Source organism: Manacus vitellinus, unplaced genomic scaffold, assembly GCF_001715985.3.
Source record: "Manacus vitellinus isolate BGI_N305 unplaced genomic scaffold, ASM171598v3 scaffold_5_pilon, whole genome shotgun sequence".
In the NCBI taxonomy this organism is placed as follows: domain Eukaryota; kingdom Metazoa; phylum Chordata; class Aves; order Passeriformes; family Pipridae; genus Manacus; species Manacus vitellinus.
Genome location: NW_021940682.1, coordinates 33,841,861 through 33,869,136, shown reverse-complemented (window position 1 = coordinate 33,869,136; position 27,276 = coordinate 33,841,861). Strand labels below are relative to the sequence as shown.

Sequence of the window (27,276 nt, the reverse complement as noted above, 5' to 3'; positions counted from 1 at the left end):
ATCGGTGATCATTACTGAATGCTAGATTCTAGTTGCCTGCCATAAAAATTTTGGATTTTCTTTTTTATGAAATATTAGAAATTTAAATTCAATTTACAGTGTTAGAGCTGTCACTTGTAGCTAAAATGTTGTTGATCTGTTGCCTAGTCACAAGCATTTACAAAGCATGCAAGCCAGAGATCCACTGAAACATAGAGCAATACATGGAAATATGTGAGGATCACTTTCCATTGTGCTACCTGTGTGTGCATCAAACACACAAAGCTGACTACTTCCGTGACTGAGATGAGTTTCGGAGGCTGTTATTAATTCTGGTACAGGTTATAATGACATTCTTTTATTTACACTTGCACAAAGACCAGGGGATGTGATCAGAGGCATAACCACAAACGCCATAGTCTTAAAAATCCCACTGACTGGGTTTTCCGTATGTAAGTAAAGACAGTAACATTCAGGATACATGCTTCCATAGAGTGATGGAGATGGGGCACCTGATGAGCCCTTAAAAAATATGCTGGATGAAGTTTCCTTCAGATTTACTTAGTGTCTGTATTGAGAAGTTTCTGTAGACTGGAAGTTTTAGATGTGCTTTGATACATCCCAGTGAGCTCTGGCTCCTGATGGAAGTGATTTCATGCAGAGTTACTCAGAATGTTACTTTTCTTTCTCTTTTTGCAGATGAAAACCTACATTTAGAGATAAATTGCAAGGCTAAGAATCTTCCTGAAATAACAGGCAACAGTATGGTGGTAGTTTACATGGTCACTTTTCTTTCCCCATGTATGGGCCCCCACTGCACACAAAGTTGCTTTAGGCCTTTTTCCTCATATATATTTTTATAAAATATTTATAGGCTTTCTGTGGGAGAGGTTTCAACAGCTGTGAAGTACAGCCAAGAACCTATAGTAGTGTACTTTGTAAGTTTAGTTTAAAGCTATGGCTTTATAGATCACATATGTGCATCAGAACAGATCATCTTCCTACACTTCTTCTGGTTTAAAATTTCTCAAAAAATCCCAGAGTTTGCCTCATCCTTTTGTTTAATGTTGCTGCGGGAGAACTGGGAATTTGATTCCTTCACCCAGGTGCTTTTCTCCCCTCTTGTGGTTCTGTGCTACATTTTGGTCGTGCAGTGGAAGACAGCTAGGGTTTGGGAATCCTAGGGGGATAATCTTCCCTCTTACAACCTTTTCTTGCCAGGAGTCACTGTATATTTTACATGGAAAAGCTAATAGGACTGGGTTTTGTGGGGTTTTATCTTTTTCTTGTTTTTTTTTTTTTTTCTTTTATTTTTTACATAACTTTTCTGCAGTGGTTTCTGGTGACCTGCTTGCAAGAGCAGCGAACAGGCCTTATTTTAACATACCCCTGCCTTTCAGAAATTTGGTGCCAAATTTACCTTTGTGTGTGCTTGTATTCGTGGAGCTAATAATTCAAATGTGTTCCCAGTCTATTCCTACTTACATGAGCTAATATGCTTCTCAGTATGAAGAATCAGTTGAAAGTGTATGAACTGGTGGTGATGTTTAATATGTCAAATGACAGTATAGCCTGGCTGGTTTGATGTAAAAGGGCTGAGTTGTACAGACAGCGCTTAGAGTAGGAACTATTGCTGCGTATGTGGTACATTTCTGCCAGGCTGTCCATGTAAAGGAGCTGGGAAGAAAAGTTTTCCTAAGGCCCTAAAGGGTCTTTTCTGCAAAAAGCATATGTTTAGATGATGGAGAGGAATGTGACCCAGAGATGGAGGATTGTCAGAAAGGGGAAAATCCAGTGAAAATGGGTGCAGACCTGAGCTAGGGTTCTGTGGATGTGAGGTGCTGAGGGGGAAGGAAGCTATTGGGGAATCTAAATTAGTTTGTGGAGAGAAGGCAACTGAATGCAGAATTAAAGGGAGTTGCTGGCGAAGATCCAGGCAAAAGTAGACAGGATGAAAATGATAAAACAGTGCAAAAAAAATGAAGTAGTATGTGCAGGGGTAGGATATTTGTTAGGAAAAGGGGAATGATGGAGAAAGGAGGTTTAGGAAACCAGGAGAGATTGGAATAGGGATAGGCTCTCATTTCCTTGAAGCTCTAAAGTCCAAGGACAAATTCCTTGAGAAGAGCGCAGGAACTGCATGTAGCGAGACGGTTCTTGTGCCAGAAGTAAGTGACAGACAATGAGATGCTGCCTGCAGTTTGCTGGTTGCTGTCCTGCAGATGCCCTGGGTGGGCATAGCCTTGCCTTGCTCTCTGTACTGTTTGTGTTCCAGCTTTTTTTACTTGCTTACTTGCTGTATTTTTTTTATTGAACAAGGTTGTAATTTTCTGGTTTTAGGAAATTTATGGGTGGGAATGAGGAACCGCTCCTGTATGGGCTGTGGCTCACTCCCCATGGCAATTCTCCTCTCCTGTCACAAAATTGTCCTATAATTTGATTTTGAGAATATTTCTAACAGGGAACAAATAAGGGAAAACAGATTCCATGGCTTCTGCAAGACATCACAGTGCATGGCCCGACTGAGATGTTCCTTGCCATACTGAAGACAGTGTGCTGTGTAGTTTAGTGTTACCATGTGATGTTATTCTCATTTATTGTAATTTTCACACCTGTCTTAATTGTCTGCCATAATTTAATAAACTTTTGTAGATGGAGGTTCAAGAATCTCATTTTAGTCTCATTTAATCAAGAGAGACAGCTACCTGGGCCCTGGTGTGAGCTCCCTGGTCATGATGTTCATGTAATTATAGATAGATTTTTCCTTACTCTGAGGTTTTGTCTTACTGTGCTTGATCTTTTGAAGACCTGGCAGTATCTGCTTGCATCTTTCTTAGGAAGCTTATAAGACAAAGAGAGAAGTTGTTACTGGGATCTTTAAGTCTTAGAAAACTGTGAAGGGATTAATATTTGGTTGCTGAGTTGGAAACAAATACATGGCTATTTTGGAAGGCTGTTAGTTCTTTGCTACAAGATAGTGTTAGATAATGTCAGCATATGTTTCCTTAACAAAAGGAGTTCCCTGCCATGGTATCTTTTTTTAATGTATTAGGGGCTTTTGCAGTACTTACATTTTTTTTTTTTGCATGGGAATGAGACTCACTTTTTCCGATTTCAGCAAACGTGATACAATTTACTTTTAGTGGGTTACTGGCATTGTTGCATTGCTTTGAATTACTTTGAAGAGATTTATCTTTTAGGAGTCCCTGCTGAGTGCCTTAGCGTTATGGGAAGGAATACTAATAAACAGTTACTTCCAGGATTAGCTGTTAATCCTTTAATGTTTTTCAAGACATATATATTATGGTTATAAGCCTTTATTTTTTTAGATCTAACAAGCATGTCTTTTAGATCTGAAGCAGGGAGATGAGAGCACCAATCCCCAGGTCTCAGTGATGCAATTCTAAAACACTAAAATTCTAAACAATATCAGGGTTCGTGTGATTTTTTTATTTTCTTCACTCGTGCCCAACAAAGAAAAAAAGAAAACCTTAAAGAAGGCAGCTTTGTCTTCAAATATATAATTATCAAACAGCAAGGCTTTAAAATTACTTACCATCACTTCAGTATGCAAATGCTGAAAGGCATTTTACATTCCATAATTAGCAAATGCCACTACAGTTTGGATTTCTGTCAGACTTGCAGGCTTAGTCCTCTAAAGCACTGAATATTACTGGTGAGTTGGTTAGCATGGATTTGATATACTTAAAACCTTGCAGGATTGTAGTTTGGTTTGCCTATATGTGTGTATATATATGTATATATGGGTATTTATATATTTAAAATGTTTGGCTTCATATTCTGCAAAGCTGAGAAGCTATGCATAATATGTTTTTAAATATGGAGCAATACATTTTATTAAATTATGGAGGGAAAATAAAACAAGGCTTTATTCTTTGTGCCAGCAGACTGGAGGGAGGGGATGCAGTGTAACACTGTGTTCAGCACCTGAGCTCTGGACAGCGGCATTTGAAGGACCAAAGAATTGTACATTCAGATTGTGGGATAGAAAGCAAATTAAACGTGTTATTCTTTGTGTTATGGCATACTCTGGTGCCATGTTGGGATCCACTTGAGATCCTGGTATTTTATGTAATATTTTATGAACTATTAGTAGACCTGCTTTATAACAATTACAATTATTTGTTCACGTGACAAAATAAAATCTAAGCTTAAATGAGAATACTGACAAAATGTGCTTTATGTTCTGAAGAACTATTAAAAAAATTACATCCTGAACAATAATTTTAGCATCCCAAACTTATAAATGAGTTTTGAGTGACTTAATGTCAAGAAGTTGACATAGATGAAACGAAACTGTCTCTGTACATGTATTTTTCTGTGGATGCATATAACAGATTGTAGAGTACTCATATAGTTTGTAGAATAGTGGACTACACAAATTTTATTGAAATGAGTTGTGCCAAACCATATCATTAAAGAGGATATTACTGCATTTTAAAAAACTTCATCCATGTACTTCTTAATATGTGCCTTGAATCCACTGTGAGGACAAAAATTCACAGAAACCAGTTGAAATGTAATTGTTGAAGCAGAATTTTGTTTTCTTGTTTCACCTGTGGGGTTTTTGTGTGTATTGGTTTTTTTCCCCTTTTGAGCTAAATGAAAATAATGACCTTTTTTTTTTCTATTTGTTTCTAGGGGTTGATACAAAATTGAAATTCACTCTTGAACCATCTTTAGGTCAGAATGGTTTTCAGCAGGTAATTTGATTCATTTTCCTCTTGAGTTTGTGAAGGACGGTGTTCTCTGCAGTCAAGGTGCTTGCCCTAGTTCAGAAGTGCACCTGTCATCATAATGTCAGCATATTATTTGCAATTGCATCAAAAACTATTCCATTCATATTCAGAAAATGCAATAGGCTTTCATTGTTTACTCGAGTATCTCATAAGTCTTTGAGTCCAAGAATGTAATACTTCTGTTACATCATTAAGAAATAAATCTATATTTTCCCTGTGAGTGGATTAAGCAGTTAAACTCTGAAATATGTGCAGTAAGATGAAAAGAATGTGCATGTCTGCAAGGTTGTAAATGTTGATATACTGTTGCATTAAATTAATGATGAATTTCCTACATCTTTGGATGCTTTTGCTTTTAGTGGCATGATGCGCTCAAAGCAGTGGCCAGACTGCCGACAGGCATCCCAAAGGAGTGGCGGAGAAGGGTAGGTACACCTGCATGCTTTGTGGGCCATATTGCCTGTAGGTTTCTCAGGACGGGTGAATGACATCAATATTATCTGTTGGGATATTTTTTAACAAATATTTGGACCTTTTAAGTTGTACTGAGGATTTTTCCTAGTTTACATTCTTCAGTGATAACCTTGCAGGACAGCTGGAGAAACGGAGGTGACAGTTAAAGATGGTGTTTTCAATGGTCAGGTTCTTTCTACTTGAGGCTTAGGTAACTTAATCTGGTGCAGATATTATTACTTCATTCTGTCAGTCTCAAGGAATCGCTCTGGTGAAACTGCCCCCACAGCTGAAGATAACTGAAAGGAGAACAAATCTGCAGTGTAGGCTGTCACACTTATGAAGGTGAAGTTGATAGATGCTAATGCTGGCAGAATGCTCATAGAAACATTTGATGGAGAAAATGAAGATTAGGGAAGTTCAGAGTCAGGAGTGATATAGAATGGCAGAGTGCACTATTAGTGGGAAATTACACTGAGTTAGTGTTGTAGGAAAGGGTCCATTGGGAATTTGCTAAACTTACTTTATTGCTTTCTTCAACAATGTTTGAAGTTCCCTAGCATAAAAAGAGACATGTCTATTCAACTTTTCTTTAAAACTGAGTCACACAGTCTCAGCTTTAAAAACACTATTTTAATAAATAGAATATTTTTTAAGCTTTATAAAATATATGTAGTTCCATACATCTTTGGTGCATCAGCCTAAATTCCTTTTTCGGTTTTCTTTTTGCTGTCTTTCCAACCTGAACTGCATCTCCTTACAAATCGAGGGAGAAGGAAGCAGAAGACTTAGTGGCATTGTTTTCCTCACACCACTATGAATTTATTTTTAACCTACACCTAAAGTGAATCGTTATATCCATCTAACAGCCTTTTTTCTTTCCTGAAATATTCTTTTCCCATGCTCTAGAAAGTGTCCAAGACACTTTACTGTGGTACATGAGTGGCACAGGTTGCAGAATCACAGAAGGACTGAGGTTGGAAGGGACCTTTGGAGATCATCTGGTCTAAGCCCTCTGCCCAGTCAGGGGCACCTAGTTGCACTCTGCCCAATCAGGGGCACCAAGGAAGGAGACTCCACAACCTCTCTGGGAAACCTGTGTCAGTGCTCTGTCACCCTGACAGTGAAAAAGTGTTTCTTGATGTTTGGAGAAAACCTCCTGTGTTTCAATTTGTGCTCATTTTCTCTGGTCCTGTCGTTGGGCACGGTTGAGAAGAGCCTGGCTTTGTCCTTCTTGCACCCTCCCTTCAGGTGCTTATCCAGGCTGTTAGGATCCCCCCTGAGCCGCCTTCAGTCTGAGTGATCCCAGCTCTCAGCCTTTCCTCTTGGAAGAGATGCTTTGCAACTGGGTGGTTCCCAGCATATACTGCTACCTGGGATTTTTTTCCCCAGATGCAAGACTCGTTGAACTTCTCCTCATTGAACTTCATGAGGCTCTTTTCAGACAATTTCTGCACCCTATTGAGGAGCCCTTGGGCTTAGTGTAATCAGCAGATTTGCTGAGGGTATGGTCTGCCACATCATCCAACTCGGATCTGTCTTTCCTTCTTGTTCTGCTTGCCCATCTCTGTGTTTGCTCACATGTGACCACACGATTCTACCCAAAGAAGTAGCCTTAAGAAAAGGAATGTGGTCTTTTCATTGCCATTCCCTGGTTTCCCAACAATTTTAAGATAGATACCAAAATAAAGGGAGGATTTTGTGTTGGCAGCATGCTGATTGCCTCCTTTGCTGTCAGCAGAAGGAGCAGGATGACATCTGCATTATTGCTGTGGCATGTGACATTCATTTTTTTGGAGCTGGCAGAGAGAAAGAATCCAGTCAAACAACACCATAGGATGTCAGCAGAGCTAAAGCTGCTGGGAGGCGGAACAACAGCATTCCTCTGCATGGTGGCTTTGCAAAAGTGTGGGAAGGGACATTTAAATGCAGAAAACATGAGATTCTGGGAGCTGTCTATAAATTCCTTCATCATGCAGCTAAGTGTTTAAATCTGTGGGAAGTGTCTAAATTGCTTTTCTCACTTGAGTGAATTAATGGCTGATATAAAACTTGATCAATTTGCTTTCATGATATCTTTCAGTTACCTGGAGAAAGATCCTTTGTTGTTACTTGTTGTCGTTGTATGATTTGTCATGTGTCTTTCATGTTTCAGGAATTTTTCAAATCTTTAATAACGGTCCAGCCTTTGTCATAGGTACACATGCATAAATCTGTTCTGGCAATTATTAGGCTTTCAAAATAGTCAAATTGTTTGTTTCAGAATTCCCTGTAGCACCAACAGGTTAGGAAGCCCTCTTGTAAGAGTAAGTTACTCTGATCCAAGTGATGCCTTTAGATCAATCCCCAATGGTTAATATTAGATACTGTTTCTTCTGCAAAGTTGATCGAAAGAGAATTCTGGTAAAGAGAAGCACTAGCACCTTTAGATTTCTTTTGTGGAGTTTCCAGGAGATGTATCCATGGTTGAGTTTGAGGAAAATCAGCAGCAGTGTTACCCTTTTGTAAAACTCCTTGTAGGTTATGAGGATAGAAAGGCTGAACTGAAAAAGAGGGTTCTTGCCTTGTGCTTCCATCATAGAGGGCCCCTGTGATTTCAGTGTCTGACAGTGGACTTACATCTTTGTAAGCAGTTCACAGATCTGGACACTTAATGCTGAACTTTTCCTTCCTTTCTGATTTAGGGATCAAGGTATTATTTTAATGGTGCAAAAATTGTTGTAGATATAGTCATCTTCTGTGTATTTCAAGGAGATCACATATGGGTGAAGCTGATGAGGTTAATCTAACAATATATATCAAAACTTTATATTTTAATCCAAGAAATAATTAATTTTGTTGACTTTCTTTGTGTATTTCTAGGTTTGGCTGACCCTAGCTGATCAGTACTTACACAGTATAGCAATTGACTGGGACAAAACCATGCGTTTCACATTCAATGAAAGAAGTAATCCTGATGATGACTCTATGGGCATCCAGATAGTAAAGGTAGCCAGTAATTAATTTGTTGTTGGTGGTTTTTTTTAGTGAAAAGTTGAAATTTGAATTTGGTTTTATTTTCTTCTCTGCAACTGCTTTGGCAAAAATTACATCTTAATTCCCTTTGGCCCACCAAAAAAAATTTTGTTTTTGGCTGCTTTGGGCCTTCTGCACTAGTCTTGTTAGTGTCAGCTGAGAAAAAAATGGCTATTAATGATCTTTTTTCCTCAATTTTTACTTTTTTTTAATTTTGAAAGAGGTACTGGAGTTTAATGGAGACAAAGAAACATAAATGGTTTTTTTCTTTCTTGCTAAATAAACACAAAAATTTGAGATTCAAAAGTATAGTATTTCATAATATAGCAATTGAATGTTTTTCAGTTATCTTACAGGAGTGAAACATGCTTGTCCGTATATATTTCTCAGCTAATGGATGTTTAATATTTAAAGCAGATGGCAGTTTTAGGGAAGAGCTTAAGAGACTTTTATTGCTGCAGTGATTTAAATATTAGTCTGTTTACCTATTTAGGGAGTATTACTCTGTTTGGGAGAGATTGTGTTCTACAGTCGCCCTAATTAGAGTACATGAAGCAAGATACTTTTTGTTCCTGATTATTACAGTTGTTGTCTGTACTTGGTAGTTTAAACTTATAGATAATACTTACTAAATATTAAACATTGTAGGAGGTGTTTTGCCTTTCACTTATAAATCGCTTAAATCTCAAGGACACGATTTCTGATTTTTGTTTTGAAAACTTAGTTACCCAGTACTTCTTTTATACTTTGATAAAAACAGCTGCTCTTTTTTGTTCAATTAAGCAGCTGTTATGTCTTGCCTCTTTGAAACCCAGAGATCTGTTAATATCTTCTGTGACAACTTTGCATGAACATCTTTTAGGTAACTTGTTTACTTCAGAGCTTGCTGAAACTATTTCTCTTGGCTAAAGGTTTACAGATTAAACAAGAAGCATTGCCATCAACTTTGAGAGTAGGTATTGGGAGGGCAGAGGTGGAAGGAAAACTGGGATAAGCAGGAGAACTAAAGGAATACACATCTTGTCTGTCCTTGTTTGGTTTGTTTGTTTTTTCTTTAAAGGACCTTCACCGAACTGGTTGCAGTTCTTACTGCGGCCAGGAGGCAGAGCAAGATCGAGTGGTATTAAAGCGTGTTTTGCTGGCTTATGCCAGGTGGAACAAATCTGTTGGCTATTGTCAAGGATTTAACATACTAGCTGCACTTATTCTGGAAGTAATGGAGGGCAATGAAGGGGATGCCCTGAAAGTAAGTAAAATGTTTTTTTCAGTGTTGAAGATTGCTTTTAATTAGTGAACTTCAGAATAAGCCAGTAGATGAATTTTGTAGTCAGCCTAAAAGAGCAGCACTTGAAGGAGTTAACCAGTTTGTATCTGCAGGTTTTTTTTATCCTATTTGAAACGAACAGTTTGAATGTTATCACTGTTAATTTTTTTTCCAACAGAAACAAATGAGGGTTTGGCTGTAATAAAATAATAAAAATTAATTAAATAATAATTAATAAAAATAAATGGCAACACTGCTACTTGCTTCAAAATATCTTATTCCATACTCCCAGGTCTGCTTGCAGACATCATAGGTAGCTGAAACTTTAAAATTCTAATATCAACCTCTTGTGTGGCATGCGAGGCAGTTAATAAATCTGCTATATTTTAAAGCAAATCCTAGGAAAACATTACATATCTAAAAGGCAAGTAAATCACCTTGAAACTGATTTCTGGGCTATCTTAGTCATACAGTGGTTTATTTTCTTAGGCCATTTTTATTCTAATTAAAAGAAAACTTTATGAGATTTATAGTATGTCAGAAAATGGAAGTACAGTTTATTTTAAACTAGGAAGTGGTTTAAGGTTTGCCAAGGTTATGTGCAAATTTCCTGAAGTAAACTCGTGTGTGAGTTGGGGGTCAGATTAGTAAAAGATAACTATGAGTCTTGAGATACTGAGCTGTTTGCCTTAGGCAATGATTTAAATTTTATAAGTATTTAAATTCACTCAGAGCTCCTAAAATTTAAAGCTTGTGGTAGTAGAGTTCAGATAGCTGGTATTTGTTCCTGCATTCTAGAGAGCTGCCTGTAATAGGAAGAAAATACCATGATATACCTACTTTATATCAAAAACGCATTACGGTGATATAGGAAATAGGATCACCTGAGGTTTATGAAGTCCCAATTCATTATAAGAACTGTGTGCATCCTTATGTTATTGTATTGTCTTTTATTGTGAGTGGTATTGGGCTCCTTGTGGGAAGGAGACAATGGAATGGTGCCAGACTGCCCCAGGGATATAAAGCACTGAAGGCTGTTTGCACTGAAACAGGTCTTACCTGATAAAAACAAGAATGAAAAATAGTCGTTTCTTCTCCAAACTTAGTGTGTGGGCTTTGCAGGATTGGAATTTTCCCAGAAGAGAGAGGGAAAAAGGAGGAAGGAACTGGGGGTGCGGGGGGAGGAGTAGAAAATAATTGGGAGTTAGTATGTGACTGTTTTGGTGTAGTCACTGCCACCTAAACCAAGCAATGAGTGACTTCAGAACAGCTACAGATGCTGCTGCCTATAAAGGTGCCCTCAGGACTGGAGCTATGGAGTAACTATGTTTGAATTATTGTAGAGTCTAGGAGTTAAAGGAGTAAGGGCATTCTCAGGGCTTGCCAGTCAGGTCCCATTTCTGGGAAGGACATTACAAACAAAAGCTCTGTGGGAAGCGTCTTCCAGAGGCTGGGAAATGGCAGGTACTACTGACACCATGAGGCTTTAACAGCATAGGACCCAAGGTGGTAGCTTCAGTGAATGCTTGATGCTTGAGCCAGTGATGCTTGAGCCTTCACTAGTTAAGGTAAGCATGTTTAAGTTAAATCCCTGGAATTGCCTTAAAGTTAGCCTAGAGAAATTAGGGTAAGCAAGAAAATCACAACTTGCATGTGTAGAAGCTATCAAAGTGTGCATATGAGTCTCATAGATACTGAAACTTAAAAAATATTTTTTCTTGCACATTATTGTGGGGAAATATTACAGAGTCAAATAATAAAAATAAATATGTAGAGATGTGTAATGAAGAAAATATCTATTGCAAATATCTATTGCAAACATGAATCTGCTTTTTAAAAAAGCATTCTCAAAGCAATTTGCATGTTGATGAAACAGAATGAAGTTCTGTTGAAGTAAGTGTTGAAAAAAAGATTTCTGTTCTTTTCTATACTTTCATATGTCTGAGATCTGTTAGGTAATATGATTCAGTGGGAAGGGGGCAAAAGCCTTTATAAACTGGTTTCTTTATGGCTTATGTCATAAGTAGTCAATGAAAGCAGAAATAGCATAGTTGTAAGTTAATGTTGCTTTAATAAATTATTCTTCCATTGGTTGAAATATATCTGAACAAAATAAAGCATATTTTTACAAGTGCATGGTAACACATCACAGTAAAATATATGAAGAATCTCTTTTTAAAGAACAGTATCTTGCATTCTGGGGAGGGAAAAGAGGTGATTTGGACAATCAGTCTTTTAGCTGTGGCAGTTAACCAGAGAAGGGACCCTGAAACTGTCCCACAGTGTGGAGAATGTCATAAACACATCCAACATCAAAAGTGCTAAAAGTTGCCTTTGATTTAATTAATGCTGCCAATTTGGGCATAGCTTAGTGTGACACTGATTTCAGTCATTCACGGTTCATAAATTCTGGGCAGCCTTTAGAGGCCTTTGCATTTTGATTGCTTGTGAATACTTAGGAGTACTTGTAGATGCTTAAAATGATAATGTTTTCTCCCCATATAAATGGAGGTGCCAGAGGCATGTATTGTCACTGGCTCTGAGCTATTCTTTAGTGAAGAGAACTTGCAAATTCTCTGGTTTTATTTTTATGTTATTCCTAGAAAATAACTGGCTCTGTAAGTCTTACATGATGATCTTTCATTTTCCCACAGATCATGATTTACCTGATTGATAAGGTGCTTCCTGATAGCTACTTTGTCAATAATCTCCGTGCTCTCTCTGTGGATATGGCTGTTTTCCGAGATCTTTTACAAATGAAGCTTCCTGAACTGTCCCAGCACTTAGACACCTTGCAAAGAGCTGCTAACAGAGAAAGTGGAGGTATGTTCAACAGAAAATGCTATTAACTCTGTCTTGCTATTGTTTCATCTGAGCACTGGTTTAAAAGTACAGTTTGTTTACATGAGCTTATTGCTTAGAATATATTTTAAATTGTTAAGGTGAAACATGATGGTTTCAATTATTGATAACCTTAACATAAATAGGTGGTGCTTTCAGGAAAAAAAAAAGGGGAAATAATTTGGTCCCACCACTACATGCAAACAGAATTGTGTTGATAAGACTATATAATGCATGGAGTGACAACACTAACACATAGTTTAGTACAAGGGCTATGTTGAAAAGGTAATTTCTTGCCTTAGCTCAAAACACCTGTCCTACTATTGCTCCTTGTAGCTGCTGGCTTACATAGCTATTCTGGGAAGATTTACAGTGGGAGAGCCAGTGGGGGTAGGTTAGTATTTCTTCACCTAGATGCTTAGCAATACACAGCTGCAAAACTGAGAAGTATGTCTTGGGTTGCTACCTGGAAACTGGCTTTTCACTGTGATTTTTTTTTTTACTGGTGTAGCATTCCCTCCAGACTTTCAGTTTTTTTATTTGGGAGTGTTTTGGGAATCATGTTTTGGTTTCTTTGTTAATTGGTTGGGTTTCTTTTTCAGTCAGGAAGCTAAGTGCACCCTGAGTTACATCTTAGAAAAGATCTGCTACTATGTTCCATGTGGCTATGTCCAAACTATAAAAGACAAAGAAAGGGTATCAAGGAAGTATTTGCTGTTTGAAAGTGTTTTCACGGGCCAGCCTCTCTGGTTGTGGCCTTCAGCGCACCAGTTAATACTGGGATGCACAAAGGGTACTCTGAGCATAATAAGAAAGCAAAACTTCAGAGTTTCAGGCTGAAATACTGCATCTTGTTTGAAACTTAACAAGTGCATGAGGATATTAAAATTATGCATAAGACTTTACACAGACAGTCATCTTCACCATCATGTAGATAAAGACTTATGCTGTCAATTGCTGAAGAAATGCAGAAAATGTTTTTTTGATGCATTGATGGGGGGATTGGGGAATTGATGGGGGTTTTTTTTGTTGTTGTTGTTGTTTTGGGTTTCTTGTTTGGTTGGTTTTGTTTGTTTAGTTTTTAGTTTTCTTTTTAATAAATGTTTTTATTTCATATGGCTTCTGGGAAAGACAAGCAATCTTTCTGATACAAGGGAAAAAAAGTGTTGTAGCTTATTCCAGGGTTTACAGTCCAAACCCAGTGTTGCTGCTTAGTTTTTGCAGCAGCAGAATGAAAGGTGACTGTGTCATTTTTCCATTGCTTTTCTCAGCTTATCTTTGGACAGCTGCAGACTAAGTAAGTTTTGAGTAATGACAGAGGTACTAGAATGTCTGGTGGATTTGAGAGTGCAGTTTATACTTCTTGTAAAATAATAGTAAATTGTAGTATTTCAAGTTTTTTGTTTGGTTTTTTTTTTTTTTTTTAACTTCAGGAGGCTACGAACCCCCACTTACAAATGTTTTCACAATGCAGTGGTTTCTGACACTCTTTGCCACTTGTCTGCCTAACCATACAGTTCTGAAGATCTGGGATTCAGTATTCTTTGAAGGCTCTGAAATTATCCTGAGAGTAGCTTTGGCTATCTGGGCAAAGCTCGGAGAGTAAGTGGTCATTTTTATGTGATCTTTCTTTTTGGTATGAGCCGCGTGTAACTTTTATTTTCCCAAAGAGCCTGTTCTCAATTCTAAACAATATGGAATCTTTCAGGAGAATGATTTTGTTTTGAAAAAGCTGCACAAAGGACCTCTATGGTTTCCCAAAAACACATTATTCTGACATCATATCAGAATGGGCATGATAACCAACCTTTGCTGCAGGAAATGTCTCCAGTTGTTTGAGTTGTCTGTGTATAATGTCTTCATGCTGTGCTAAAAGGTTAGTTGGACTTTCCAGAACATAAACTTCTGAAGGAACTGGTAAATACTCTCTGGAAAAACACACACAGAGACTTGAGGGTGACTAACTAACTTTGTTGGGTACCTGGAGATGTTAATTCTCTTTTTTTCACTTAAGGAGACATAGGGATTTGAACCCATTTGCTACGCCCAATAAAACAGTTCAGTGTTACTAAGGGAATGACTTAGTGGGACACAGGTCTTTTCTGTTAAGGACTGAAAACAAATTTTCCTGAAATTCCCTGCTTTTAAGCACGTTTGAGCCAAGTTTCTGTCATAGTCCTTTAAGGTCTTGGAAACTCACCACATGGCCAAAACACAAGAGATGGTTAGTTCTTCTAAACTTCTCTGTTGTCACAGCAAATATTTGCATTCCAGAGAGTTTACAGTGCTCCCAGAGAAATGAGTTTTGTCGCTGGCTTCAGTGGGAGGTGTGAGCTCTGACAGGTCAAGCAGATGTTAGTTCAGCTGGAAACATTTTTCAGCTGGCATCAGCAGCTGCCTCAAATTTTCCTTATGATGCCTTTTAACACTCACCTTCCTTTTTTCCCTGAGACCGAAACACTGGGATTTATGTTCGGCTCTGTTCTTGGAGGTTTTGCTTCATTTTTCTTACTGAATAAATTAGCACTGCAAGCCAGTAGCATTGTAAGAGGCTTTGCTTAGTACATTTAATTTTTAATCTGAAGAATAATAATTGTAATAATAATTTCCTGAGAGCATTTTTAATGAGTTCATAAATGAAACTTGCACAAATCATTTGCTTTAGGATTAAGCTGTATGTAGTCACATAGGGCTTTAGACAAAAGGTCCTATTGCAGTGAGTCTCTGTGCACTTAAAAGCTGTAACTGTGAGTGTTACAACCCATGATAAAAAAGGAAGTTACTGCTTTGAAGATTTTACTGTAAAGCTTGAAGAAAAATTTAAGATGTTTTAAAAAATGGAAATAAAAACAATCAAGAAATCTATAAGAATATGTCCAAAAGACTAAGCTGATCAGACTGCACATTTTGTAACTGTTGTTTATGGTGAATGGGAGAAGGTCTGGTGAAAAACTGGGCATTATGTTTTTGCTCGGAGAAGATTGTGGGTTTTTTGTTTCTCTTTGTCCACCATTGGAAATAGAACAGGGGAGATTTAAAGAAGTGGGGCCTGAAATAATGATTGTTGACTCATGATGTTCATAGTTTTCAAGACTGGTTCTAGAAATGAAAATGTAGTGAGAAGTGCATTTTAAAGATGTTGGTGGCTCAGTTGTACTTCTGTTTTGAGGGAGGCTGAAAGAACAGGGAAGTTAAAAATAGATGCAGGGGAATAGGTGCAGTATGTGGAGGTCATGAGAGAGAGAAGGTATCGGGGAAGGTAAGCAGTAAGTTTGTGATAATTGGCTACATACCATATTAATTTTTTAATTTTTTTTTTAGCTACGTAATCATTATTTTAACTAAAATATGTTAAGATTTCAGTAGGAGTTTCACAGTTCAATGGTTGTTCTGAACAGAGGCTGAGGATCAAGGAAGCGTCCTCTTCTAAAGCTCAAGAAAAATGGCACTGTATTTTTGTCATCATTCCAGTAGCTGTATTTGAGAGGAGCAGCTACGGTATGTAGCCATCAATGCAGTTCTTTGGGATAGAAGTAAAACAAATTTTTCGCTTGACAGGAGAGATTTTTAGCGGCTGACCCTTAACATATGTAGAACACCAACTCATGAAAGCATATTACTCATATTTCTCTTCCTCTAGCAGACACTGTGGGTGATTCTGTGTTTTTAGAGATTTAAAGAAGACTTTGGGGGAAAAACCTCAACCAATTGACTCCTCTCCCTGTCAAGAAAAACCCCCAAGACGAATAAAAACACACTAGAAAGCAGACAAACAAAAAGGCAAAACAAAAAACTTGGCATCTTTAATTTAGAAATAGGATTTGCAAATATGATGAGGGAATTTTCCTTCATTCTGCATTAGTTCTTTTTGAACACAATGACATGTATATATACACCTATACTTAATTTATTCCACAGGAATGGTTTCTGGCCAGAGAATATGTTCCTGTCTGACAAAAAGAGAGTTCAACCAGTGAATTTGCCATCTGGTGCATGGTGAAGAATGGGTGATGAGGCAGTCAAGAAATCCTTATGCTCCCTTTTTGGGCCGATGAGAGAATGCCCTTGTGCTAATAGGAGACAGGATTTACTGATTCTTGTGTTGTAGAAGTGAAAGGGACAGAAGAATAGCCTGTCTGGACATACATAAATACCTTATCATGAGCAGTCAGGACAGTAAGGTGTACTCAGTACGTCCTTTTTTTTTACTGCACCAGCTTTTCCAATGTCATGTGTGCAATTTTATTATATGGAAGTCTAAGCAGGATTGCAAATAAACTTAAAAGTTAGGCTGACTAATGGAAATGTGTATTTTATAATGATAAAAAGCAGGTTTGGTTTACATATAATCATATGTAAAAGTAAAATAAAAACCAACATGTATTCTGATGTAGGCAAATAGAGTGTTGTGAAACTGCAGATGAGTTTTACAGTACCATGGGCAAGCTGACCCAGGAGATGCTTGAAGACAGTCTGATTGACAGCAATGAACTTATGCAGGTGAGTAATTGTGATATAATTATAGTTTGTGGGTTTTGTGTCATCCTTCAGATGTTGACTCCCAACAAATTACATTTTTGTTCAGATACTGCAGAAACCTAAACTCTCCCGAGAATAAAAGTTTCAGATAACTGGTTTGAGCTGGCACACTAATGAAACAAATAGATGACCTGCAGTTAAAGCTCTTATTTTATGCATTAAATATAGAGAACCACTAGACTTCATTTGATAAAAATTGGTTCTATGTTTACATCTGAAAGTTTGTTGTGCTATAATGCCCAATTATAAAAATCCAATAAAGTACAATAAAATTTGATTTACAAAAGTGAGATATAGAATCTTTTAGTAGTCATCATTTTTAGGGTGTTCTTTTGTCTTATTTTGATGTTTTGGTCAGTTGTTTATTACACTGTGTGCTTTTCATTCTGCAGACACTGTGGGAAGCAAGAGTTTATGCAGTGAAAAGGGAATAAAAAATCCTTCATGATTTAAAAAAAAGTGAAAGGCCATGAACAGTCATTAGTGAACTATAAACAAAGACATTTGTAGATAATTGCAGTCCCTGAGTTTTCATAGCATACATCATTGTATGAGAACGAAGATCCACATTGTTCTGGAAAAATAAAGAGCCTTTAATATCGCAGATAAAATTTATTTATTCATGGTTACACTTATTCTTGTGATATCTTTAAGGTGTTGTTTACTTAGATGTTTTATGAAGATTTCATGCTACACTCCTAGAACTTTCCTTTTGATGAGTTAGAGCATTGTGATTTAATGGGTGCAAGTACAGAGCAAATAATAAACCTGAAATTTTGTACCTACCTTGAGGAAGGAAAAATGTTGGCCTATGAAGTTGCATGAGTTTAATAACAGTAGTTAGCAGGTGACTTCTGTTACCTGTTATTGGAAGCAAAACTTACTGTCTGGGATAATACACTTCCCTAGTCTGGTAAAGTACTACCCCGAAGTGTAAAGGATTATTTTCAGATTTATTATTTTGGTTATTGTTCTTTTGTCTGATGAGAAAGCTCTAGGAATGGGAGAGGTGGGCGTTGTGGCTTTGTTTTGCTTCAAAAATGGAAATGCAGCTGGTCAGAGCTACTCACATGCTTTTTAAAAGGAGTGTTCAGGTTCCTCTCAAGGCGGTTCAGATATTGAGGATCTGTGAGAAGAGCAGTACAAGCTGAAGCCTTCTCATATTCATTGTGTTTCAGTTCCTGGTCTCCAGTGTGGTACAAAATCAAGATGTGATATTTGTGACAAAGAATATTCTTGGGAAAAGTGGACTTCAGTGGCTCAGTGTGGATTTCTTTCTTTGCAGTTGTGTGTAGTAGAAAATAGGGCATAGTGAACTTACTAGTTGTTGGGACGGAAGGATCGTTTTTGTTTTTTAACTGTTGCAATTACAGGTACACTAAATTAGCAGTCTTTTTGTGCTTCAGCAAAAAATGAGTACTTGGTGCAAAGTATGTGTGTATTCATAGCATATGTGTATATTTTGTGACACCGACAGGAATGCTAAGGTAGGAAGGCATTGCCATTGATATGGAGGGTGTGGCAGGTTGAAGTTTTGTCCATAGAGAAGAAATGTGTTTGGGTTTTGTGTGTCCTCTTAGTTGAGGAGACCACAATATAATTTGATAACATTCTTCAAGTCAAAGGCAGACATTGGCAGTGTAACCATCTCTGAGGTCTTCACTCTAGGCCCTCTTTACCATAAGTGGAGAGAAATAGGCACTACAAGAGTTTACTATCTACCCATCAGGATAGATGAATGCTACCACATATTTATCTGGTTAGAGAAGAAAATTAAGAAATATGAATCACTGCATTAATGAAAACACCTAGGCTGCTTGAACACACTGCTTTTTAAATTTCTTTAAACTTTTTCAGCAGAATCAGACAGAGACGAATGTTTGGACTGCTTTATTTTCAGTTTTTTTTCTTTTCCTCTAATAAAAATCAGAATGATGAATTTACATCTAATACTTTTTACAAGATGGCTCAAGGATTAGTAGCCTTGCAGGAAAGGACTAATATCCTGCTCTGCCTTCACTTTGTGTTTCAGGAAAGCTTGCTAGTGGCAATCATCTCGCTTTTCTTTAGACTTGCATAATACTTACATTTGCATCTGAACTACTTGTCCAGGCTCACTTAAGCCAGTGAAGACTAACAGGCACTTCTCAACCACTGGGAAACAAATTGTGCTTTAAAAGGCTTGTTTCCTTTGGGAGTTAGAGGAGGGAGGGATAACTGATCCTTCAAGGGAAGTGTTGACAGAGCAGATGTCTAAAGCAGGTCAGAGGACTCTTGTCCTCATTCTCTCCACCAGCATATATAGTTGCTGTAAGTTTATCCCTCCTATGCAAGCAGTACATGTACCTTGGATTGAGGGCTTAAAGCTTTTGCAGATTTGGCCGTTGTGTTGCAAGGGTTATTAAAATGTTTTACTGAGTAGAGTGTGGAGGGATTGGAGGAGGAGACAAGCCTACAGCTTCTTCTTTTTTCAGATTGAACAGTTTGGGTAAATAAAAGGTGAATGCTATACATCAGATTCTAGACAGCGTATTTATTCAAGAGTAGGAGTTAAATACAGTATTCAGTAATGTAATTTTATTGGCCTGTTTGTAATGGAGACAGAAGGCTGTACACCAGGTGTCTGCAGATATTCTAAACAGCCTGTGCTAGACTGAATCCATGATTTCATGCCTTCTCAGAAAGCAAGCATTTTTATAAGCAGCTAAACTAACTCAGTTTGTACACCCAGAAACATTGAAGTGTAGAGGAGATGAGAAGCCAACAGGAGAAAGAGAAGCATCCCTGTGTATTTACTGGGATGGAGGGGAACAGGAATTAATCCTTCTATGGTACTCTAGCATTTTAGACTATCTCCCTAGATAGTTACCCTGATTTGGTGGTATTCACTGTTAACTTCCTACTTGAATAGCACTTTTTGTGTTATCTTTTGGGCTTATTTTTACATTTGCTTTTTGTTTTGTTTTTTTCATGAAAGTGAAAAGAGAGAAGAGCCTTAAACCAGCATTGGTCAGCTCTTGAGATGAGTGTGTTTGAGCTCTTGAGATGAGTGTGTTTGAGATGAGTGTGTTTGAGCTGCAAAACAGCTTACTCTCTTTTGGAAGCTGCAGCCTACTGTATGGTGTGCTGCTGAGGGTGTAGATGCCTTTGAATTTTTAGAGTAAGGCAGAGAATTGTAAAATGATTCAAGGTGAAAATAGAGGTTTTTTTCCTTGTCTCTTTTCTTATTCCCAGAATCTGTCCCCTGTCACCATAAATAAGATACTAAGCTTGGCTGCATCATGCTTTGTGTATATAGGCCAATTCCCTCTGACGCAGTTTTCCCCAGAATTAACCGAGTGGCTTCCAAGGCTGTGTACAAACTAGAAACAGAATACTTTGACACTGAAATGTTGCTGGGAGGATATCACAGGTGTTGATTGACAATATTTTTTTAATTTCCAGTGGAACTTGCATCAGCATAAAATTTGTTTTGTGGATCTCTTAGTCAGGTGGCAAGCAAGGCCTACAGTTATAATCTGATAACAAATAATTAAGCTAAAAATGTGTATGCTAAATGAAAGAAATTGTAGAGGATCTAGAAGATACACTGAGTGGAGACAAGCAAAAGCTAAAACATAGTCTAAAACAGTAGGTACAAGGAGTAAGTGGAGGACTCGGAGTCAATAGTTTCACTATCCTCTGTAAAGGTTACCTGAAAAGGCATAAAGAGTAGAAATAAATTCCATACAAACTTCCTTCTCTATGAAGGGAGAGAGTTGAGACTTATGGAAAAAAAAAACAAACAGGAAAGTATGGTGGAGATCAAATGAACAGGCAGAAGTGTTGGGCCAGAGGTAGGTCTTTCTCCGGATCATAAAATGCCTTTGTCTGTTAGACTGGCAGGCTATCACTGTTCAGGCCCTAGAGAATATTTTTCTTTCACAGTAGCACTGTAGTTTAATGGAGTGGCAAAACTTCAGTTCATGCTCTGGGTTTTTTCTAGTGAGTGAGTCTTGCAGGAAGTACTGACTGAATCATAAAACCCGACCGGTTTTCTTAAGCACGTGAATGTGCAAGAATGTGCATCCTTTAATCCTGCAAGACTCTGAAAGTCTTTTCATGGAGAAATCTTTTGTGGGACTGTTTGTTAAATCAACAATTTTAAAAGCTGCTTTTCCCCCCCCCAGACTGTTTATACCATGGCTCAGTTTCCCTTCCCACAACTGGCAGAATTAAGGGAGAAATACACGTACAACATTACTCCTTTTCCTGCAGCAGTAAAATCAACTTCATTTTCAGGGTAAGTTTGAAATGTACTGCTTATGTCATATAGGGTTATTGTTTATGTAGAATTGAAAAGGCACGTGGCACCCTCCCTTGTATGCTCTTAAAGAAGATAAAGATGTTTGGCAATGTTCATATTTAAGAATGTCTCTTTCTTAACTTCTCTTATGTTCTCATTTGACAGAAGGTTAGGCAGAACCAGAGACAGTGATGAAGAGAATGACTTAGATGATGAAGACTCAATTGCAAATGCAATTGGCTGTCTTGGACCATTAAGTGGGTTTTTGGCACCAGAGCTGCAAAAATACCAAAAACAGATGAAAGGTAAAAGTGATTTTGTTAATTTTGGAAAATGTGGTTAAATCTGCATGGCCTTGCAGAAATTGTCTGTACCTTCTTCTGTGAAAGCTGCTATGGAAAATGTGTTTTATATGCACATAGAGGTTACAGCAGGTACCAAATGACATGCTCTGCAGTCATTGAGGATGTCCTCAAAGTCGAGTTGGAAGGCTGTAGGTATACAGTAAATGACAGCGTGAATTAAGGATTTGGCTACAGTAATGGTTAACAAAACAACCCCATAATGTTGCCCACCGACAGAAAACCAAAGCATGGAAAACAGTCCACCCTAAATCCATGCATATTTCCAAGACAGCAGTCAAGTAGTCAGCATTTTCTGAAGAATGTACATATAATAAATGATCTTGACCTTTTTTCATATATGCATGGCTAATACTGGAACCTCAGTATTAGTATTAGTATTCACAGTGAGTGAATTCTGCAGGTCATTTCACTGCCCTTTTGTCCAACCTTTAGATTGTTTTGGTTTTTTGATATATTCACATTTTTTAAAAAAAATTGGTATGGTTTAGGATGTTCTGACAAAATGCCACTACTTTTCCAATCCCTCCACATTGAAATAAAGTTTCTTGACAGAATTGTATGTATACCTGTGCATACCTCCTCTACAAGGAGAACAAAGTTCTGATCCATACAAGAAAAGCAAAGATGATTTGTTAACTTGTAGCAACCTTTCTGAAATGGTACTGGATTAACAGTGATTTCACAATATCCTGGGGGAGGCCATTGTTACTTATCCTCAACTCACCTCCACCTTAACACCAAAAAAAGCCCAGACTGATGTAGCAGTTGCTGTTTTCTGATTACACTTCCTTGTTCCTGTGTCTTCGTTTTGCTGAGACCTGTGAGCTGCAATTTTCCTCTTGATTGCTGTGGTTTTTTGTTTTTCCCTTCCGGAGGGACTGTAAGACTCTACCTGCTGTTTCAAGCTAGCACTTAGTCAGAACATCAAACTACTGTTGCAAACTAAACCAAAGACAAATAAACATCCCTTGAAAAGAATTATCCCCCTGACCCTGGAGTGCCAGGTTGGTGGTGCATCAGAAACAGCTGTGAAAATAAATTGCCCTGCTGCTGCTGCTCTGCAGCTGTTGATTAGAGACACTCTGAAGTTGTCTGACCCTCAGCTGCTCTGCACCTATCCCTTTTGTCACTACTAGCAGCTTTCACCCTGTGGTGGTGTAACTGTTTCTTGATGCTTTTTGATGGTATCACTAGGTCAGTTGTTTAAGCTCATGCCTGCTTGACTGTAAGGTATTTTATAACTTGCATTGTTGGCCTCTTCTTTGACCAGCTGAGTGTCTTTAATAATCAGTTACTGAATTACTTCAGTGATGGTTTGATGTACTTTTGGATATTTGAAGAACTGTGCTTATAACTTGGCATTGCCATGTTAATCAACTTTTGTACTCTTTAACCTCCCCTCAAACCCTTGCTATTCTTAACCAGTAGTAATACTACTTATTGTAAATAGCACGGCTTAGTTAAATGTACGTATTATAATAAATTTTTAATTTAGGAATACAGTAAATAAGATGATAGGAATCAGATACAGAATTCCCCTGTAAATAATCTGGAACTCTCGAGTAGGCCAATTTACTCTTCACCTCCCCTTTATTCCCACCTTGTGCAGATCAGAATGAAGAACAAAGTCTCGGTTCCAGTAACATTGCAGAGTTAAGTCCAGGAGCAATAGACTCTTGCCGAAGCGACTATCATGCTGCTTTTAACAGCATGATGATGGAGCGTATGACCACTGATATTAATGCACTGAAAAAGCAATATTCCAGGATAAAGAAGAAGCAACAACAGCAGGTTCACCATGTATATATCAGAGCAGGTAACATAATCGAAATATGCCTCATTTACTGATTTATTGCTGGCTAGCTTCATCAGTGGAGACAAGGCAAATGATAGTTTTTTACATTTAACCAAATAGACAAAACAAGAAAGACTGATGGAATATATAGCACATTAGTAGTAAAGTGGGTATGACTTCATACAGACAGAAAATGAGAAGGTGATGTTTTTTCTTCTTTTGTCAGGATCTGAAGATGATGACCCTGGGATTTTTTTAGGTCCCAGGGACCAACTGAACAATGGTATTTAGAAGTGTCTTTACTATCTGGGTGCATTGTGTTGATCTCTCTGATTAAAAACTTTAAATCTTGGGCACTCTTGGAATTGACATACTGAAGCACTGAAAAAAAGTAAATGGAGAGATGAGGATGCTTCAGACCATGTGGTCTGTATTATCTGAACTCTGAATTTATCTGGGCCTGGCAAATTATGCAGCTCAAGGAACAGGCTTAGGTGTTCCATTGTGGCTGGCAGTTTACCTAGCTATAATGATACTGTTCTGAGGGCTGAGCTGGATGTCAACCTGGACTTAGCAAGCCAGGTTGCAGACTCTGTTTCCCTTATTGGCAGACTCAACAGTGCAGAGGTTGGCATGAACAGCACAGCTGATGGTTTTAGTGGGCCTGCAAGCTGAACACAGCCCACTCCACTCATTCTACCCCACTTGGGTGTCATCTTTCTAAATCAGCATTCAACCATGCAAATAGGTCACTGTGGAGAACTTTTATTTCTATTCTGGATTGTCTAAACCTGTGCTAGTAGAAGCGTTGCAATACATGAAGCTACAATTTTTCATTAACATAATTTGTAAGGAATTTTTTTAAAATATTAATGAAGTATTTGCTTTGAACAAAGGCTATATCCAACAGAAACAGTGCAAACAGTAAAATGTTGATTCCCAAGGATTGCCAACCCTTACCTTCCAAATACAAACCTTTCTAATCTTACTGATCATGATGCAGGGCTGGGCTTCTAGTTTAATCAAACTTTCATCTAATTTCTAATTCTGAGCTAATTTCTAATTCTGAGTCTACTCCTCTGGTTTAATAAGATATGGTTTATCCATTAAAAGTACTTTGATTCATTCTCTAGTCACACAAGCGTCGTGGAGAGGCTTATTTTATTGACCTTGTATGGAGACTGAATTGCCTCTTAAAGTTGGAAGAAGTGCAATTCCAAAAATCAAGAAGCTAATTTTTTTATGATTTATTTTTATGGTCTTTCTGGCTCAGGACTTACCCATAGGTGCAAAGCAGGGAGGGAGAACAGAAAATCTTTATCATAGAAGGTACAGCTTTGTGTTCAACTCCAAGACATTAGTGAAATTCAGTGATGATTTTTAAGTTTGGGTTTGTTTTTTTTAAGTAAGCACTTAGTCCTACAAACCTTTGCTATATCTCAAGAAAGGCTTAAAATTTCGTGGTTAATCCTTAGAACACTAATTTGTTTTGTTCTTTAACAATACTGTGCTTCTTTTAATTGCTTTCTTTCAGACAAGGGGCCAGTTACCAGCCTCCTCCCTTCTCAGGTAAACCATTCCCCGGTGATAAACCACCTCCTTTTAGGAAAGAAGATGAAACTGAATAACAGGTCTCTCAAAAATGCTGTTATTCACATCCCAAGTCATGCTACAGGGAAGATGTCTCCCATTCCCCAAGAAGATCTTAAAACAAAACTGAACTCTCCATGGCGCACTCACATAAGAGTTCATCGGAAGAATATTGCTAGGGCCAAAGGCCAGCTGGGCTATGGGGATACCGTAGGACTGATAGATGAGCAGAGTGAGAGCTGTAAAACAAATAGTCCTGGTGCAAAGGAGGAGAATTCCGAACATTCTGACTTTGGAGAAAGAGAAGGAAGTGCTTTGGATAACAGGACTACTCAGAAAGCTGATCAGCAGTTGTCTGAGCAGCTCTCTGTGGACAGCAGTACAAACATGGCAGTGATTCAGCTAAAACTGGAAGCACTTGAACTCACCTCAGATAGCAAAACCGATGCTGAGTCAACACCCCGTCAGTCCAGCCAACCACCTTTATCAGAGTCCTCCACTTCATCCAGAGACAGTGGAAACCTGGCTAAATTGCCCCAACCTGGGAACCCAAAGCCACAAGTCTTCAATCCTTTTCCCAGTGTCAAGCCTCTTCGAAAGTCAGCTACAGCCAGGAATTTAGGGCTGTATGGCCCCACTGAAAGAACGCCAACTGTACACTTCCCACAAATGAGCAGAAGTTTCAATAAGTCTACCAGTGGAAACAGTGGGACCAGGAAACGATGAATACAAAAACTACAAAAAAATTGTATTACCTTTTTTTTTAATGTATGCATGTGTATGTGTATCCCAGAGTGTTTCTAATCTTTAAGTAATGGAGACAAAAGTGGTTACCAGATGCATAAATAGGTGTCTTTGAAAATTGTGTTCCTGTGTTGTTATGGGATGGATTAGTGAAAATGTGCTCTGGCACCCTATTGTCAATTCTGATGGTCCTGTGTAAAATAAACATTAATTTGCAGTGCAAAGCATGCTGTTTCTTTAAATCTAACTCAGATATTAAATCACCAGCTGCCTTTAGCCCTTCAGCCCCCCATGGCTGCCTCCTGTCTTTCTGAGCTGGAAGGACAAATTGTCCAGTGCAGCAGACGGGTGTAACAGTTTTCGTGACTGTTACGCAGCTTCCCCATTAGACCTCATCCTCATGCTCCATGAGAGCCAAAGAAGCCATGACTTAACAGAAGCACAAGCAGTCCTAGCAATCAAAAGTATCACTTCATGACATCTGGCTTCAGATGTTCTTTAAGCAGCATTTTGTGCTTCTCTTCCCACAGCAATTCTCTGCTGATACTGTTTTTAATATAAATGTAGTCAGTGAGCATGAGAATAGCAGACATAAGTCCATCCACAACACTGATTTACTCCTTTTCTGTTACATGTATACATACATAAATTTCTGTTACTTACTGCTGGAGAGTTGCAGCACTGTAAAATTAGGAATTAGGTACAACTATATGTGTAGTTGTATGATTATTATTATGGCACATCTTGGCTTCAGTGGATTTAAAAGCTATTATCTAGATTAGATTTGTAGTTAAATAATAATTGCCAGCTTACCAGTAGGTAAAATATATGAATGTTCCAAAGTAGTTTAGGGTTTTAAAATCTTTAAATAGAGTGATTAGATACTTAGAGTGCCGCTTCCCATTAGAAGCCAACACATCAGCCAGAATGTTAATGGGATGGACCCACGGGCTTCCATGGCTTGGTTCCTTTTTGGTGTGAAAGAGAAATGGCAAAGTGATAAACTGAATGTTTACTTCCAAATTAAAAAGTGCAAAGCTGGTGAATATCATAAGACAAGTACTATGTATGTGTATATATACATATATATATGTGTGTGTGTGTATGTATATATATTACAGAGGCAGGCAGAGAAACTAAATGTGGATAATTCAACTTCAGGGTTGCAAAATCAAGCACTCAAATTCCAAGAAATTCAGATTACTCTTAAAATGTTGTAGCTCTGCTAAATTGTGTGTACTGACTGTGATTCATTACCTTACTTCCAAGTTTTCTGTAGCATGGAAGGGCCATAATTTGAAACTGGAGTAAAAGCTGTAATGATGAATCAACCCCATTGTATGTAATATCTTACTTCCTTTTTTAAAGTCTTTGTTAAATTTGAAAATTAATTTATTATTGTGTATTTATTAATGTATCCCATAACCTGTAGGATGTGATATCAATTTTACTGTATACCATAACTTATAAGCTGTACAATATACCCTGTTCATTGTTGTGGGGACAACAATTTTGCTGTTTTATGCAAGCGTGTGCATATAAAACAATATTCAAGAATGAACACTATAAATATAAAACAGATGTAGATCAGATCTTGCCCCTGCCTTATTTCCGGGTTATAGTAGTGTTGTCACTAATGATTACTT

The 27,276-nt window shown here is 37.9% G+C and overlaps 1 protein-coding gene across 6 annotated transcripts in view; it reads left to right on the top strand.

Moving 5' to 3' along the window:
* TBC1D30 (TBC1 domain family member 30) overlaps positions 1 to 27,137 on the top strand; it is a 52,220-nt gene extending 25,083 nt beyond the window's left edge. For 3 of the 6 annotated variants that reach the window (XM_025895970.2, XM_025895973.2, XM_029963370.1), the window contains 12 exons: positions 4,642 to 4,703; positions 5,099 to 5,164; positions 8,055 to 8,180; positions 9,268 to 9,453; positions 12,126 to 12,294; positions 13,746 to 13,914; positions 16,707 to 16,812; positions 21,021 to 21,133; positions 21,302 to 21,441; positions 23,111 to 23,317; positions 23,523 to 23,579; positions 24,831 to 27,137. In XM_025895970.2, coding sequence (XP_025751755.1) covers positions 4,642 to 4,703; positions 5,099 to 5,164; positions 8,055 to 8,180; positions 9,268 to 9,453; positions 12,126 to 12,294; positions 13,746 to 13,914; positions 16,707 to 16,812; positions 21,021 to 21,133; positions 21,302 to 21,441; positions 23,111 to 23,317; positions 23,523 to 23,579; positions 24,831 to 25,612 — 2,183 coding nt within the window. In that variant the 3' untranslated portion in view covers positions 25,613 to 27,137. The remainder of the gene's footprint in view (positions 1 to 4,641; positions 4,704 to 5,098; positions 5,165 to 8,054; positions 8,181 to 9,267; positions 9,454 to 12,125; positions 12,295 to 13,745; positions 13,915 to 16,706; positions 16,813 to 21,020; positions 21,134 to 21,301; positions 21,442 to 23,110; positions 23,318 to 23,522; positions 23,580 to 24,830) is intronic. The other 3 variants (XM_018080716.3, XM_029963371.1, XM_025895971.2) reach the window with 2 other exon arrangements.
* Positions 27,138 to 27,276: the final 139 nt, after the last annotated feature.